The 17,446-nt window shown below is 37.7% G+C and overlaps 1 protein-coding gene across 10 annotated transcripts in view; it reads right to left on the bottom strand.

Annotated features, from left to right (window-relative positions):
- CDC42BPB (CDC42 binding protein kinase beta) overlaps positions 1-17,446 on the bottom strand; it is a 97,593-nt gene that overhangs the window by 19,337 nt on the left and 60,810 nt on the right. For 4 of the 10 annotated variants that reach the window (XM_074908698.1, XM_074908696.1, XM_074908699.1 and 1 more), the window contains exons 10-25: positions 17,111-17,277; positions 16,892-17,011; positions 14,869-15,002; positions 12,738-12,980; positions 10,944-11,054; positions 10,252-10,496; positions 9,966-10,071; positions 9,281-9,405; positions 8,407-8,512; positions 6,649-6,797; positions 5,937-6,031; positions 5,769-5,848; positions 4,354-4,404; positions 3,156-3,242; positions 2,642-2,716; positions 2,136-2,241 (exon numbers count right to left, since the gene is read on the bottom strand). In XM_074908698.1, the coding sequence (XP_074764799.1) occupies positions 2,136-2,241; positions 2,642-2,716; positions 3,156-3,242; positions 4,354-4,404; positions 5,769-5,848; positions 5,937-6,031; positions 6,649-6,797; positions 8,407-8,512; positions 9,281-9,405; positions 9,966-10,071; positions 10,252-10,496; positions 10,944-11,054; positions 12,738-12,980; positions 14,869-15,002; positions 16,892-17,011; positions 17,111-17,277 (2,000 nt within the window). The remainder of the gene's footprint in view (positions 1-2,135; positions 2,242-2,641; positions 2,717-3,155; positions 3,243-4,353; positions 4,405-5,768; positions 5,849-5,936; positions 6,032-6,648; positions 6,798-8,406; positions 8,513-9,280; positions 9,406-9,965; positions 10,072-10,251; positions 10,497-10,943; positions 11,055-12,737; positions 12,981-14,868; positions 15,003-16,891; positions 17,012-17,110; positions 17,278-17,446) is intronic. The other 6 variants (XM_074908703.1, XM_074908701.1, XM_074908700.1 and 3 more) reach the window with 3 other exon arrangements.

The raw sequence follows: 17,446 nt of genomic DNA on the forward strand, positions 1-17,446 counted from the left end.
TATAAAAGCATTTTCCAGAAGGAAGAGGAGTTGGTCAGCCTCGCTGGTTTTAAGCAGCAACTAACCCAGTCACAGAACAGGAAAAAGTAAAAAAGAGGATAAAGGAGGAATAAAAATTACAGGGCAGTGATAGGAGACAAGATAAACATAGTAGGTGTTTAATTTGATCCAAATATGCAAAAATACTGCAAAGACAAAGTAAAACTAAACTGACCAAAAAACCTCAGAAAGGATTAAACACAGGGAATAGACTTGAAACCAGGGGACAAGGACTGAAACACTGTGTGGTGAAAGGGGCATGTATATATCGCAGAGTTCAAATAAGGAGCCAATATCTATACTCATCGTTACATCCTTTCTTACCATTTACACCACACTGTACCACTTTGTGCTGCATCAGCAAGGCACAGGGGTCTCTAGTTCTCTTATCTATAGAGCACTGCACACAGAAGCACTACACAGAAGAAAACTCAGAATATATGTCACTTCACACGAGACAGACTACAAACACTGCAGAATGAACTAACACATCGTATTGAGGCATTCAACCCACAGGTTATGGGCCAGATCTTTCCACAGATATTTGTTTCTACCAGTAGGCTTGGGAAGGCAGTGGGAGAGTGGCATGGCACTATGATCTATTCTGTGCTTCCTCCTAACTATATTCTCAGAAGCGGGCATCTGGCAGATACCCTATGCACATCTAGTCCTGTAATTACAAAGGGTCAAAGGATTCCAGAGAACCTGGAAACAGCCTGCTTCTGCTAGAGTCACAGACTGGGCTACAAACCGCCTCCTCACAATGCCCAAGGGAACAGCCAGCAGAGAGGGCTGCCCAGAGCAGGCTGCCAGGCTCGTTCTTTGAGCTGTTGTCTGCTCTCAGGAGGACAGGGGTTACGGTAAGTCATGCATGTAAAGTACTGTAGGTGCTCCCCGAGACCAGATAATAAATTGAGTTCTTTTTAGGAGGCATCATAATAATTTAGGACTGTGCATATCAAGGCACACTGGTTGCAGAATAGGGGAAAATCCACAGGTCAGTTCCACAGGGCTCTGGAAGTGCAGCTGTGTTTTACCATAGTATCCAGCATTAAAAGCAGTAGGAATTGGGAAAAGCAAGTGATTTGCAGTGGAACATGGCAAAGTTTTGTTCTACTGGAGTCATCTCTATTCCTATGGCAATGTGATTCTAGTTTTTTCTGTAGCTATCAAGATCTGGTGTAGAAGAGGCAAACTGGAAAGCTAATGATGCAGAGCTTAATCAAAATACATGAAGAGAAAAAAAAAGGCACAAAGTTGATAGCTACACCAAGGGAAAAGAGTTTCAAACTTGCAGGAAGAGATACAAACCAAGAGTTCAGAACTGTCAGCAACAGGAGACAAAAGGCAGCCCCAGGGCAAGTGCTGGCAGAGCTCTAGGTGCTCCTAGACTACCACCAGATCTGTCAGGAGAAGCACCCTGAAGGGCACATGAGGCAATCTGAATATGATACTGAAGGTGTCAGTAGGGAGGGTGTCACTAGCAAGAACTAAGCTGGGCACAGAAACACAGTAACGTTATTTATACTGCTGAGTCTTCAGCAGATTTGTGAAGTACTTATTGAGTTAATCTGTATCTTGATTAGACACATGAAGTATTTTCAAACAAAAATACCTCCACACACTCAAATATGGAATTCAGTAATGACAGATGCATCAGAGAAAGCATTTTAAATAAAACTAATAGACAGCAAGATGGCTACAGGCCAAAAAACCTAGCAAATGGTCCTCCCAACACATGGGGCTTATGATCAGGATAGCACAAAATAGACAGACTCAGATTCATGTTACCAGATCATTCCTGTAGTCATTTCCACTACAGAAACAGAAAACAGTCCTGCCTTCCCCATCTTCCCCCGTAACTCGCACTGTAACAGCACTAATGTTAGCAGGATAGTAATATGAAAGGGAACCATGAGAGCTTATATTAACTCTATTAGTTTTGAAGTCTGATGATGTTGCAAAAGAACCATTCAGTGGCAGCCGTCCCTCTCTTTCATTCCCTCCCCAAAGAATGGTTGTCTTAAACTACATTAGTGTTTTTAGATTATTTTTTCGAGGACTTGCTGAAAATATAAAAAGTTTAACTGACTCACCGTCACAGGCATAACCTTGTCGAAATAATCCCACCATAAGAGAGGTGCAATGACTACACTGAGTAGGGCTCGTGAATGACTTGATACTGAGCTGGTGAGCTTTAGGCTGAAAGATAAATTTGGGATAAAAAAATAACTTTTCACTTTCTGTACCTATGTAATGCAAACATTTCCCTTCACCACCCTCCAGTATATCAGAGTGTACATTATGAAACCTGGGCTTCTTTTAAGTAAGCACAGCTTGTAAAAGGTGCTGCAAGACAATGGTAACCATTTTACTTCCAACTGCATATGCCACTCAAACCCAAACCTACAACCAACTACTTTTTGTCATCCCTTCTGATGAATCTAACCCCATTAACTTGCATTTGGAAACAATGATTAAAAACACAGACCTAACAAACACAGGACAAAACCCAAACAGGACAAGAACAAACATGGAGGGCTAATTTATAACTGATATTTTTCCTTTGTTCTTTAGAATAAGGTTAGCACAGTCCCCCTACCTTTGGTACAGCTAGAGAAATGGATTGAATGGTGGGGGAAGGAGCAGCAGGCATCCTCTGAAGCCGAATTGGTTCCTGAATCACAAAAAACTGTAATTGAGCAAAATGAGGCTTCAAGAATTTGTTTTAAGATTGGGGTGGCAAAGCTTATTGTTTTCTGATTTTTTATTTTTTTGAAAATTATCAAAAATTTAATTGTCATAAACATCGCCATTCTGATTATAACAGAAACAGATTGTGTTTTAAAGCACTCACAGGAAAGCCTGCACACTAACAAACAAGCAGCAATACAGAAAACATATGAAAATGAGGTGCATCAACATACACAGAGCCAGCAAAAAGGTTTCATTTGCAACTGTTCTCAAAGCATGTGCAATTAACATCGACACATTGCAAATAAGCGACATTCAATCCTGCTATTTCATAATGAATGCTGCAATAGGTATTTATCATGAACAAGACAGAGAGACTTTCTAGTGAATTACTCTTCAGGGTAAAATAATGGCTCTCTTACTTCTTGTTGCTCTGCAGTTGCAACTGAAGTAGATGGTGAAACTTCTGTCTTGGGACCCTGTGCTTCCTGCTCACTAATAGAACTGGTCTGCAAAAGTGACAGCAAAGATGTTAGATTAGATACCACAGATCTGATGAAGTTTTGTCATGTCAACAAAATGGAAACTAAAAACAGTGCTGATTTCTATATGCAGTACACACACATCTAACAACTTTTCACTCTGAAAAAAAGTTTTCCTTAGAACAAACCCTGTCACCTGATGGAAAATCTACAAAGCTGAAGTACTGAAATGCAAAACCTCATAATAGGCAGCATAAATGCTGTAACAGTTACATTCTCCCAGTAAGGCTGTCTCTAATCTCTTGCATACAGGTATGGAAAGATGTTTGAGAAGTTTGGCAATCATCCACAAAAGAGCTTATTTCTTATGGCAGCTTACTACATTAGGATTTTTCTAGCACACAGCAGCCGGTAATTCTGCCACAAGAAAAATTCTTAAGTAGTACTACACGATCTAGAAAAAAAAAAGGTTGGCCTCTAACATTAAAAGAATCAGGTCTACTTAATCACATTGTCTTACATTTAGCTAAAATTTAAGACTAGCATCTATTACAAGCCTTTTACTAATTTCACTCTTAAATTAGCAACTACTAATTGCCAGCACAAGGGGGAAGTATGTTACAATTCCAGAGCTAAAGAAGCTGGGTGTGGAAGTAGGATACTGTATTACTGTACTCTGAGGACATGATGAAAATAATGATTAACAAACATCAGATTAGACTTCACATCAATGATGTAATTAGCACTACAGGCAACAAGTAATGAACCATTCACTTCCCAGCCAGTTTAGAGAGGAAGGTGGCTCAAGTTCCGTTAGCTCACTAAATATGTTCAGATAGTTGTTCATTTTTTTGTTATTAATTAATAGGTAAGGCTGGGCCATTTAAGATCAAATTATACCATTATGTAATATGAAGTATTTAAAAATGCTAAGTGTGATTCAGCTTTAGCCACACAGATACTCAAAATATAAAATACTAAGCCTGTAAAGAGGTATTAAAAGAAAACTAAACTAGCTCTATTTAGTGGATTAAGTTAAAGAGAAGCTGAGGGAGCAAAATATCTAGTTTTAGAAGGCCATTTTTACGATGACAGGTCACAACAAAATAAGGAGACAAAACTACTAGCGAAAACTTACTTCTTCCCAAAAGGCTAGCAGAGAAGATGTAGATGAAGAAGAAAGAGAATCCTTTGTTGTAACAGATATGAGGGATAAAAACGATCACTTATCACTCACAGGAAAACTTCAGATAGAATATTAGTAAGCTAGCTAAATAAAATGTTTTATATGGCCAAATGGTATTTATTAAAACTAAATTAACCCAGAGCAGATGACACTGATGATTTATAAGTACATGTGAAAAAACCTGTTAATGGAAGTCATTAAATACCAGCAATTTTTATGCAATTCATCAGAAAGTGCCACCTGCATTTCCATAGCGACTATATACTTATTGCAGGATCTGTAGAACGGAATCCTGATTAGTTATGGCCTTGATATTCTACATGTTACCGTTTTAAGTATATCTGTTACTTTTTAAAGCAGTGTTTTACCAAGGTCAGTAGACAAAAATTGTTATTCGGCTAGTAACATCATGTATCTCTCTCTCTTCCCTCTACGTCATCCATGTAGCACATCTTGCTGCTTCAAGCAAGAAAGCCAGTGTGGACATTTTGTGACTGGGAACAGCACATACACAAAGTGTATGCAAATATCACTGCATGTCTACAGGCTTTGTTTTTCTTAGCAACAGTGACAATTTGGAAAAATAAATAGAGAGTACATATTTCAGATAGAAAACCTAACCTAAGCCCCTTTAACTCAGCTCCATAAACATAGCAAACTATTCTTTCCAGTTCGAGCTCCTGGTTTTATCCTGAACTGTCTATGTTTTGCAAAAAGAATCCCAGAAAATCTTCACGGATCAAGAGTTCATGAAGGAAATGTGGTTCACAGTGTTGCATTTAACAGCAACATTCCTCAGGGAATGCACAAACCTTTTAAAGTGAAACACCCACTTGGAGCTGTGATTTGTATGAGTAGTTTTCTAAGGATCAGAGGGTGTGTCACAATAAACTTATACCAACATCTGGGTCCCCCTGATACTCTTCCCAGTTCCTTCTACTCTAATCACTCCATTAAGATCTGGAGCCAACAGTTTTACATATCTGTTTAAAGACTCCTTGAACTGTGTGAATACTTTTCCGTGTATTAAACCAGCATCTTCCAACTACAAAGCATTTCATTTCCTTATTTGTAACAGGGTGTGACAACCTTTCCAAAAAACCTTAATGTGTATTATTTAGCCTAACAGTTGATATTAACCTAAACAAAGAAGATAGAATGGAATTAATGTGAACTTCTGGGAATATTTCCCAGAGGTGCCAGCTCTCTACAAAAAGGCAAGCAATCTGACATCTACTGGGCATCCATTCTGTGTCACACTAATTTGGCTAATACTCCAGATCCAAATGTGCCGAAGCGTTAATTTTACATAATGAAAATATAATTCAGTTATCACGTTTTTATAGTTATTTTATGTAATAACTCACTCTGAAAGTCAGATCACGTGCAAGAGGAGAGGTGTTGAAATATTCAAAAATGGAATCTTGAAAGTCTGGAAGTTTAAGACCTAAAACCCAAAGCAGAACATGCTTAGCTAAAAGGCAACATTGGAGGTGGTATTAGAACACTTTAAAGAACACTGTAACTTCAATTACCTGAATCTGTTCTGTATTTTTCTTCCAGTTTTTTCTTCAAACCTTCCATCTCCTCCAACAGTTCCCTGTTTTTTGCTTCCGATTCCTTTAATTTACTAAAGCAACATAATATGATCAAAATGCAATCTGAAACATCTCAAAGGCAGTGCACAGGGCTATTTATTTCTGGTCATACACTTCAGAGTTTTGGAAAGTGCTTTTTTTTTTTTTTGAGAAGTGGTAGTGATTTTTTGAAAGATTTTTTTTTTTAAGGCTGATTAATTTTATTTTTCCCCTGCATAGGCACCTCACTACTTGACTAGATGGTGAAAACTGGTACTTGAGACTCCTGCTGTCCTTGCAAGTATCTACCAAACAAAATTATTCTAATAGCAGTTGGCTTTTAATTCCCAAGAATATGTCTACTCTCCTGTTAGTCTAAGAAAAGGTACTGGATTTGCTTTGAATTTGCTCTTATGCCTTTTTTCCCCCCCTCAGGTGCCTGATAGCTGTATCTTATTAACCATATTCACAACGGTGAAATGTTTACTTGAAGAAATTTTTACCGTTCTCATTTGACTATAAAAGAAATGTGTAGTCTGTAGAATGGGATCTTTCTGGCAGAGTCCAACATCCCAGGCACAAAGGGCCATTTTAAGAAAGTTGTTACTATTCTAACCAGAAGTTCAGATCAGTACATTAAAACCCAAACAGAACCACAGCCGTTAATTACCTCTCAAAAGAGATGTTTGCATCTTTAACTTTTCGTAGCTCTTCTTGAACTAGTTGTTTGGCACGAATTTCTGCATCAAGGGCAGACTGTAATTCCAGCCTAGCTGACATATCCAACTTCTGACTGCGTCGCACTTTCCAAAGTGGATCCTGTTCCGGTAAGTTACTGAATATTAACATCAACTGTCTAAAGGTATTTCTGTTCTTGTTCAAAGACATAAATGAGCTTTCACACTGATTCAGAGAATGCTTTTTTAATTAGTTATGGACAGTATACCTGCTGCATGGAAATCGGTCAATAGTCTGACTTAGTTACACAAAAATAAAGTAATGAGCAATTTTTATATTGGTTAAACCACTAAAACAATATGCTTGAAACTAAAATGCTGGATCACTGAGCATGGAACTCAAACTGAAAGAACCCACTGAAAATGGCTAGTTTTCATTGTCCAATCTAGAAGAGAGTAAAACCTGCACAGTGACATACCAGACTTTCAAACATGAGATAAATGTCAATATTTAATGTAAACCATACTAATCTAAAACATATCAAGAGGGTCAAAACCATGAAAAAAATGAAATAATCTGGGTCTTGAGATACCTAAGATACCTAGAACATTTGCCTAAACAATTCTTACACTCGCTAAGTAGCATATGCTATGCTTCTGCATACAACATGCAATTCCACTCTACTACCCCCAAAAGCTAATATTCTGACCTCTTCCAGGCATTTTTCAGTGTGGACTACATTTCTGATATTCCTTAATGGATACCTCTCTACTCACACATGAACTTGCAAATAACAGTCATGACAATAGGAAACATTTTTTTTTATGTTGATAAATAATTCTGTTAGATCAGATTCTGCCAAAGTTACAAAACCAGTTGTAATATGAAGAACAGACAGTGTTCCTTATTCTGGCAGTAGCTAAGAGAAAATGCCAACTGCATGTGATCCAATCCTTCTTCCTATTAAACCTCTCAATATTAAAATAATCTCTTGATGATGTAGGTAAACATTAGCTCACAGGAAGTCATAACTTTCTCTTATTCCCTATTTACAGGATTGGAAGGGGTGAGTAACTTCTTACATGTATAAACCGGCAGCAGATGGACTCTTTTTTCGTATGGCAGACTTTGCTGACTGGCACTGCTAGGGACATGGGCTTTCACGCCTAGCTGCAAACGGCCCTCCCTTTCCTTATGCAAGTATTTACTACCTGCCAAGGCAAAACATGTTTGTTTTCATCTTTGTAACCATACTTCTTTGTGAGAGCTTTTATTTTGCAGTTTTGGGGAAAATCACAGCATAAGGTCTCATCATTCTTCATGTAAATAAAACTACATGCTCTCAGTGTGTCACCAGTTTGTAACAATATGAACCAGCTAATACGTGTTCACAAAAATAAAACTTACTTTGTTATCTCACTGTAACAGCAATTAAAATTATTTATTTGCATCTAATGTTGTAAGGTACATTTCTGTACTACTCTTGAATGGTTTATATTATTGTTCTTTCCTCTGTACTGTTTAAAGCAGTTTGTGATGGCAGATATTAACATGAAACAACAGCCCCCTGTAATTATCAAATTCTGATTAGATTACCTAGTGGATTTCACAAGCAGTAGATAAAACTAGAAAGCAGAGCAGAGGATTTATTAGAAAATAATTCTGATTATGAACAGATAGCTGAAACTAAAAATGTAGCTTCCTAGACATCCCCAGGACAGTCTGAATGTTTAGCAAACATTTTTCTTACCAGTGTTCGTGACCCCAGACTGGAACTTCTTAATGATTCTAGTTCTTCTGTCATCTTGGAAGCTAATGCTTGGAGATAGCCACGAGCATCCTTCTCATCACTTACCCTGTTGTGCAATTACAAAAATCTGTTACTTGTGAGTTTCATGGCTCACAGCACCAAATACTGTACCACCAAATAATCAGAATGTCTGCACTGGATTTAGGGACATAACAGAAACGGACAGAGTAGGGAAAACTCTCCCAGCAACAGAAAACTGAATACATCTTAGATTACCTGCTTTGGATTTTTCTATCTGATCCTCTTGATTGTGGCAGTTACTAGGGAAACTGAAGTTTCCCTTCCACCATCAGCGAGATTCACTGTTATTGTTTGGAACACGATCTGCATATCACTTGCTCAATTTTTATAAGGGTTACCTTCAAGCCCTTATCTTGGATGCTGAAAGTACTTGCACATAGCTTGCTAAAACAGCAAATAACAGAAGGAAGAACTGACCTGTGAATTAAGTGCAAGTGTTTGTCTAGTACAGCTAGCACGGTTCTATATGTTAACACGGACCTTTTAAATCATGACCACCTTTCTGACTGAATTTATCAGAATATTCCAAATTGGGTGATTTAATTATCACTTTAGAGACTGAAGCAAGTTGACACCAAAACCCTCTCCTTCCTACTTTACAGCATCTGACAATTTCAATTGTTATTACTACTCAGCAATACTAGAAAGCGGACAAGAAACAGTTAATCAACACTCAGAAGTGCCATGCTTTTGGTGACTCCAGTCACAGAGAAAGGGCCTAGCTATACGTTAAAAACAAAAAAGCCAATCAATATCTTGAAAGTGGCCATCTGGATCTCTAAACAGCACATACCACTGAATAATTTCTGCAATCTGAGCTTCCCAGTGAGCAACAGACTCCTTCTTTGCTGCTAGGTCTTGGAGCTCATCTTCTAGCTGTCTGTTCTGTTCTGTTAATTTGTCCACAAAGGAGCAGAGCTGGAAGAAAAGATTCATTTCACTTGTGACTTATGTCAGTTTCAGACTTCTTACATATGTCTATGTCTATACACCTATAGAATCTGAACAGACAAGATCACCCTGGGCTATATGGAAGTTCCAACACAGACCAAAGAACTGGAAAGGGTTTCTTTTTTTGTGCACCTGGAGACTAGCTCCTGAGCATAGAACACATTGTCAGTTCAGACAAAACAATCCAGAACAAAGGAAAAGAAAAAGCAAGCATGGAAGTCAGAGAGGAATGAGGTTTAACTGTAAGCCATCAGGAAGGCAGGTATTCTTTATAAATGCTTCCCTCTCTGTGCAGCCTTCAAGAGCCCTCTGAGTCGTGGGAATCAGTCCTCAAAAGAGCAATACTGAGATGCTGAAGTTACTGTTTAGCAAGATCTCTGACATTTATATGGTGAAAACAACATTTGTTTTATTCAGATACTGCCTGAACATTCACAGATCCTGTTCTGATCAATGAGTTGACTACTTCAACATCAGAAAGTAATGAAGAATTGTATTTTCTAAAAAATGTTTCCTAAAATAATTACCCTCTCATTTTCTGTTGTTAGCTTTTTGTTATCTTCCAAGAGCATAGATCTTTCACGTTCATATTTCTCTTTCATTGTTCCTACTGCTTCCTCCATTTCACTGTGCCTAAGGAGAAGGACAAGAAATAGAAACACACATACTGTAACATTGCTGAACCTGTAGACTGGGATTTTAAAAAAGGAATAAACAGAGTTAAGGTGAAATACCAATCTGCACAGATACCTACGCAATGCAATACACAAACAAAAGAAATCCATAGTTAATGAATCATGCCCAAAAGTTTACCTCTCTCGCTTTGTTTTCTCTAATTTATCCTTTAATATCATGATCTCTTTCTGCAGTGCAAGCTGATGGCTCTCTGAATCATGTACTTCCTTTTTCACGTTTTTTACTTCCAAAACATGTGATGCTTCTCGCCGGACCAACTCCTCTTCATAAAATAAGATTTTCTTTTCCAGCTCAGACTTAATTTTGGAAAGCTCCTGCTGATGTTCTAGTGTGGCACCTGCTGCCCGGCCTCCCTGCTTCAGCTGCAGAAGAGGAAAAACCCATCAGCAAGAGACTATGATCATAACATTTTGGGAATGTTATTTAAAATTAGAATTGTCCAATTGGTGACACTTGGAAAAAAAATTTTATTTGGTCACCGAGTGATTTAAAAGTTGCCTGTCTCCAAGCATTAAGCCCTGTGACTGCTCTGCTTACATGACCCTTATAAGGGGTTCAAATGGGTTGCAGAGGTCACAGATTTGGCCCACCCTGGTTTAGTATCTGCTTAGAATTAATATGAACTGGACATTTTCAAGGCATTAGTGTCCAATGAAATATTAAAATCTTTCAAGCAAAAAAGATAATAAATCTGAACAGGTTAGTGCAAGGCTGTAGTTTTTAAGCCTGCCACAGGTATCAACAGTTGAGTAAGCAAAATTATTGCAACTCCTGTGCCATGAGTAAACCTTTGTCAAAAAACATGTAACCTTTAGAGCTTCCAGTTCATTTTCCAATTGTTTGGAGAAGACTTCACTGTGCTCACGAAGCTTGCGTTCTTTTGATGCTTCTGCTACAACTTCTTCAAGCTGAGCTTCCAGCTGTAACAAGAGTAATTTTAAGTCATTTCAACACAAGGTAGTATTGTCTGTATCATTCATTTCCTTTCCTCCATATGAATGAGCAGCATGTTTTCCTTATTTCTATTTTATGTTACACAGCTATGACAATCTTCTCGGGATGTCACGATAATTGTTTTGCCTTCAGTGATCCAGGCATCCATTCATCTCATGCAGTATGACTATTACTATATGACTTTTTGTACTGATATGAACTACACCAAGTATTTTCAGAGACAGCATTAACAGAAAATTGTGCAGTTAAGAGAAGGAAATGGCACTAGGAAGTCACTGCAGTTGTGAAAGGAGAGTCTCCCACATTTACAGGTCAGCTCCATGCCTCAGTATCTACTAAGGCAGTTAAAAAATGCCAACCTTTGAGCCAAATTATTGCAAAATATTTCAAATACGAACACTGAACACTTTTACCTTGGAATTATGGAACAAAATAAGCTCGATCATCCCTTTATCAACTTCAGAAAGCTTATCAGAAAGACAAGATTTAGTGGCAACTAAGGCAACTGTTGCAATTCAAGCAATAGTGGCACAGCTTTAAAACCTGACAGGAAGAGTTAAGATTTATTTTTATGCATTTAATTCAACTAGCAAAGTTGTTATAAAAAGGATTGTATTTAAAGTTGTGGGTTAAGACAATGAACTTACAGACTATTTTCTGAATAGAAGATTGATACAGCTGTTGGGAAAACAGAGGAACTTGTAGGAACAAGGAGAGGAGATTATAAAGCCCTGCATGAAAATATTTAACTGAATAAACAACAATACTTGAATGACTGCTGCATTCTGTTCTACAGACGTGGTGCCACAGCCCTGTGCATCAAATATGGTGTCACAGCCCTTCACCTCCCCCAGTTAACTACCACTTCTAATTCATGGATAAAAGTATCTAAGAAACTTAATCTCTTACTACATTTTCACAGACTGACCTTCAATTTGCTAGAAGTTTTCTAGCAATGTTTATAAAGCTCTTGAATATCTCTTCTACAATTCACACAGAGAATACAAAAAATTTGATGATTTTTTCAGTGATTTAAACACTGTTAACCACAATAGCTGTTCTTTATGCCCTTTTCTGGTTATCCACTTCATCTTACGTAAAACTACAAATTGCCTAAATACTAATTGGAAATTATCTTTCTTAAAGACATTACAAACATTTTTTACAACAACTAACTACAGAGGAAGGAAAATCACATACTTATTCTGTATCACTATTCCTTCCTCCAGCTGAAGAGAAAAATTCAGTTAAAAAAAAAGAAATCAGAATACTCCAACCTTAAAGCACACGGAGACCTTAAGCTTCCTAGGTTTCAAGCTGACTATATGAGTCAGAGTCCACAAGAAACAAACTACAAGAGCAAAGAAACTGGCCATAGAAGAATATTTCCTCCAGATTAAAATCTGAGTACAAACAAAAAAAGAAGACTCTGTTCATTTCCTGATACATCAGTGAAACATTTAGAAACAAATTCCGGACTTATTTTGTGAACTGTAGCAAAGTCATATGGAAGAGCTACTGGGGCATTTTCTTACAGATGGACGAAGTAAATTATTGGTAACAGTCCTAAGTTTTCAATACAATCACATATGAGATAATGAATTAGCAGCAGCTGAAGCATGTTATTATTAGCTATCTCATCAAGATACCTCTTTTCTGATCTTCTCTGATTTACGGATGTCCTGTCGCATAGCGTCAATTTTCTGCATGCTCACTTCCACCTCTTCTTCTTTGTCACGAAGTTGCCGGGAAAGCTTCTGCTTTTGAGATCGCAAGTCTCCCATCCTCTCACTGAGCTCGGAGAACTCCTGCACAGCTAGCTTTCTTTGCTGGTGAGCATCCCTCAATTCTTTGGATTGCATCTTTAGTCTCTCTGAGGCTTCTACAAGTTGCTGGTTTAAATAAAAAAAGAGTCATTGAAGCTCCATATATCTTTCCAAGATGACAGAAACTGGACCTACACAAGAATGACTTGAAAGCTCAACCATCTCACATTAACTGCTAAATATGATTTCTAATTCTTAATTTACACCTTTTTTTTTTTTTTTTTTCTCCTAGCTAAGGAGCTGCAGTAACATACCAAGACAGCAGCTATTCTGCTTCTAGTCCGGCAGCTCTAAGAGTACCTTTGGTGTTCCAGAAGTCTGTCTTACAAATTTGACTACACAAGGCTACCTCACTTGTAAATAATTTTAGATTACCACCATGTACCTGCAGAATAGTAACCTTTTTTAAAGGAATGTTTTAGCAGACAATGCATTCATGGGAGCCATCAAATACACTGTACCAGCATTGAGATGCTGCAGGAAATCTTGTGAAATTCTTCAGAAAACTGAGGAAGATTCCTTAGAACAAAATGTGATGCTATCATACTTAAAAGCATAAAACCCGTTTCCTTTACAGCAAGTAGTTAACAAAAAATAAGACAATTAAAATATAAATTCAGTGTTCTACATAAAATCATTTGAGAGTGGGAAAAAAAAAGAGCAGAACTAGACAACAGAATATATGTATACAGGCCAAGGAACTTCTAAAAATTTCTGCCGTTAGTAGAAGTACTGTTGGAGTATTCATTAACTTTCCAAAAGGCATGTGTTCAAACCAGGACGAGCAGACTTCCCTGCTACTCCTACACTCCAGTAAAAAGCCCTATCAGTGGTTAAGAGACAGATGAGACAAATTCTAGTGGACAAAAACCCCAGAGGTTTTGGCCCACACACTACTTTTGGCTCCATCCAATGGCTACTTGGAACAATATGGCTGCTAGACTTTTCCAAAAATATCTGTTTGAATACAGGTAGCTTTTTTTGATATTAATGAAAGTGGTTAATTAGAATATGCAAGCCCCTATTTAACTGCAAAATATTTTGCTGACAAACGAAGATACTGTCACATTTTATGAAGAAAAGGTGTAATTTACACAACAGTAAATAAACTCAGTAATTACATAAAAGTAATCCTCAGCCTTAAGAAGTAATTAGGCTTCTGGTATTAAAGATACGTGGGCTCAAACTGGAGCAGTGACCTAGCTCTATAACTCCTTGAGACATATATACATGCGCACGCTTTTTGATATCTACAGGACCAATGACTAAGCACAGATCAGAGTAACTTATAAGTATATTATGATAGAATCATGGAATCATTTAGGTTGGAAAAGACCTTTAAGATCATTGAGTCCAACCATTAACCTTACACTGCCAAGTCCACCACTAAACCACGTCCCTAAGCGCCACATCTACACGTCTTTTAAACACCTCCAGGGATGGTGACTCAAACACTTTCATGGGCAGCCTGTTGACGACTATTTTGGTAAAGAAATTTTTCCTAATATCCAATCTAAACCTCCTCTGGCACACCTTGAGTCTGTTTCCCTCTTGTACTATCACTTGTTACTTGGGAGAAGAGACTGACACCCACCTCACTACAACCTCCTTTCACATACTGTTAGAGAGCAGTAAGGTCTCCCCTCAGACTCCCTGTCTCCAGGCTAAACAACCCCAGTTCCCTCAGCTGGTCCTCACAACACTTGTGCTCTAGACCCTTCACCAGCTTCGTTACCCTTCTCTGGACACACTCCAGCACCTCGATGTCTGTCTTGTAAGGAGGGGCCCAAAACTGAACACAGTAGTTGAGATGTGGCTAGTGAAATTATCAGGTTCACTAACAGTATAGTTTTGAAATGCAGCATTTAAAACACTAAAATTACAATCACAACAGAACTGTTCTGTAACTATTTTACATGACCATTTTCAAATGTATCTATCTTTGGATGAATACCTTATGAAGGTCCTCCTTTTCTTGCCGTAGTACTCTGCACTGCTTTTCTAGTCCTTTCAACTTGTGTATCGAGTCTTCATGTTCTTGTCGAAAAGCCACTGCATCTGCAAGCTGTCCTTCCAGTTTACTTATATCTGTAGATTAATACATATTAAAAGTAACTGCTCCCAAATTTACACCTATAAAGCAAGCAACACTACTCAAGCAAACTGACATCACTTCACTTGGAAAATCAACTTCTTTCCTGCTCCCACCTTTTTAGACCGTTTAAGGTAATTTTGGGGCATTGACACCTCCAAATAATTTTAATTTTCTCAGCATATTAAAGAAATCGTCCCAAAGACTGTGATCTTTAAATGAAAAAGCCTTAGCACAGGACTTTGTTATGTTTTTGAGTAATGCAACATCTAGTCCTTAAAAACAATGAAAAAAACTTGAGCTGTTCTAATTCTAGCAATGGTTCTAGCAATTCATCTCCTAAATAGTTTTCATCATATGACAAGAAAGGCTACAATCAGTCATTAGTGCATCCAGCAAGACAGGAAAGGACTATTTATTTCCTAGAGTAGATAAGAACTAACAATCTGGGAAAGAAATACCATCCTGCGAGAGGCAAGCTGGAGACCTGACTGCCCATATTCCTGGCAGTATGTTTTCATGGTAGTTTTCTCTCTATTCTCAAAGAAAATTAGACGAATCTGATTTGAAATTATCACCTTTAAGCACAACAAACTAAATACCTTTATGTACATCTGCTCAGTCTTAGAGCTGGTAAGAAAATGAACTGTCATTCTCCATTTGGTTTTAATTACTACTTTTTTTTTTTAAAAAAAAAGAAAAAAGAAATTGCACAGGGAATAACTGTCTCACTCAAGTTCCACCAATGTGGCAGAACAGGAAACTGGACTTACGTATTCAGGGATCCCAAGCACTGCTGTAACTATTAAAGAATTATTCCTTTTCTCACTTCATCACAAACTTCCTTCCATCCTACATGAACCAATACTACTTCTTAAACCCGACCATACTGCTAGTTTTCATATTTAACAGGGCACCACTGCCTGAAGAGCCTGATAAACCTGAACCATTTGCAGAAGTAGTACCTTAATCTAACTATTTGGACTCAAACCTAGTTCCAGAATACATAAGAATAGCTTTTTTTGGAAGGATAATCTGCATAGGAGAGCTGATCCAATTTTTGCAATGCATGCACCTACAAAGGAGGTATATTGCCAAACTGTGGGGTGGAAAATATCAGCACCAGCAACTCAGCATCTGAACTCACTTATGCATACTACAGGCCCCTATAAACCTCTCAGCCAAGTCATTAGGATTCAAAACACCAATTTGTTTATCACTGATTCCCACTTAAAAATCAGACACTAACAGGAGGTTTGTATGGATAAACTAATAGCACTGTCAAGCAACAGATTTTCAGTGATATGGATGAGTCAGTCTTCTCTCAGGACAGATGCCAGTATTTGTTTTTCTGCAATGCTCAGTGCTTCCTAATTAATGCATCACCAGACAGAAACACAAAGGGAGCAGGAGCTCAGAAATATTTAAATATGAACTATTATTATACATCCCACCACTTATCCCCTTATGTTACTAAAGAGCAACTAGTCTTTCCTCCCCACTGCCTCTTACATCAGCCTCCAAGTAAAACCCTTCCAAAAAAATACTCCCCCCAAAAAGGAGTGAGAGAACAGAATCTCCTGAGACTTTTAGGGAAACGAAAATCAGACAAAATTTTAAACTGAACCCATTCCACAAGTTGCTATACTCTAGACTCCCCCCTTGCTAGTATATGCTATCAGGCCAAGCAAGTGGAAGAAGAAAGTTAAGTTCTCATTTGGAAACTCAAATGCCTCTTAATATTCAGCAAGACTTTAAAAAAAACCCAACCTTTTTTTAGCACCTCAAGAACATTAATCCTACTTATTGCAAAAACACATTACGCAATGTTGCTAGTAGCAGCAAAATAAATTGCATTTCTATAATTACCATGCCAGAGGCTTACCTGTTAATTTGTTCTTCAACCGTTCAATTTCTTCATTTAATTTTTTAATCTCCTTATCACGGCTTGTATTTACTGTAACACACACTGGACCTTGGAGGTTCTGCATTGTCTGTGTAGATTCTTAAAATCAGAAAACAAAGGAAAAGGTTTGCAATAAAGTACATCCCAATTCCTCCTAATGAGCAGAACTAAGAATCCAAACAAATATAAACCACTAACCTTGCAGTCTTCTGTTCAAATCCTGCTTTTCTTGCTCTAACTTCCGTATTTTCTTTTCATAGCCTTCTATTTGTGAAGTGTTCTTTAAGTCACGCTGTACATCCATATCTTTGGTTACAGTGTCAGACTGCATTGAACTCTTTAAAGTGCCTCTATCAGATAAAGAGCTGAAAACAAATATGTAAGTTAGAATATTTTAATAAATACAGCAGTCTATAACAGTGACATGCTGGATTCCACTAAATATGCACCTTGAATTTGCAAGAACAGTTAGAGCACTAATTATTACTGTTGAGACAACTGTCAGGGTAAAGTTATGATTCCCTAGATACTATG

This window comes from Athene noctua, chromosome 6 (assembly GCF_965140245.1).
Source record: "Athene noctua chromosome 6, bAthNoc1.hap1.1, whole genome shotgun sequence".
NCBI lineage: Eukaryota > Metazoa > Chordata > Aves > Strigiformes > Strigidae > Athene > Athene noctua.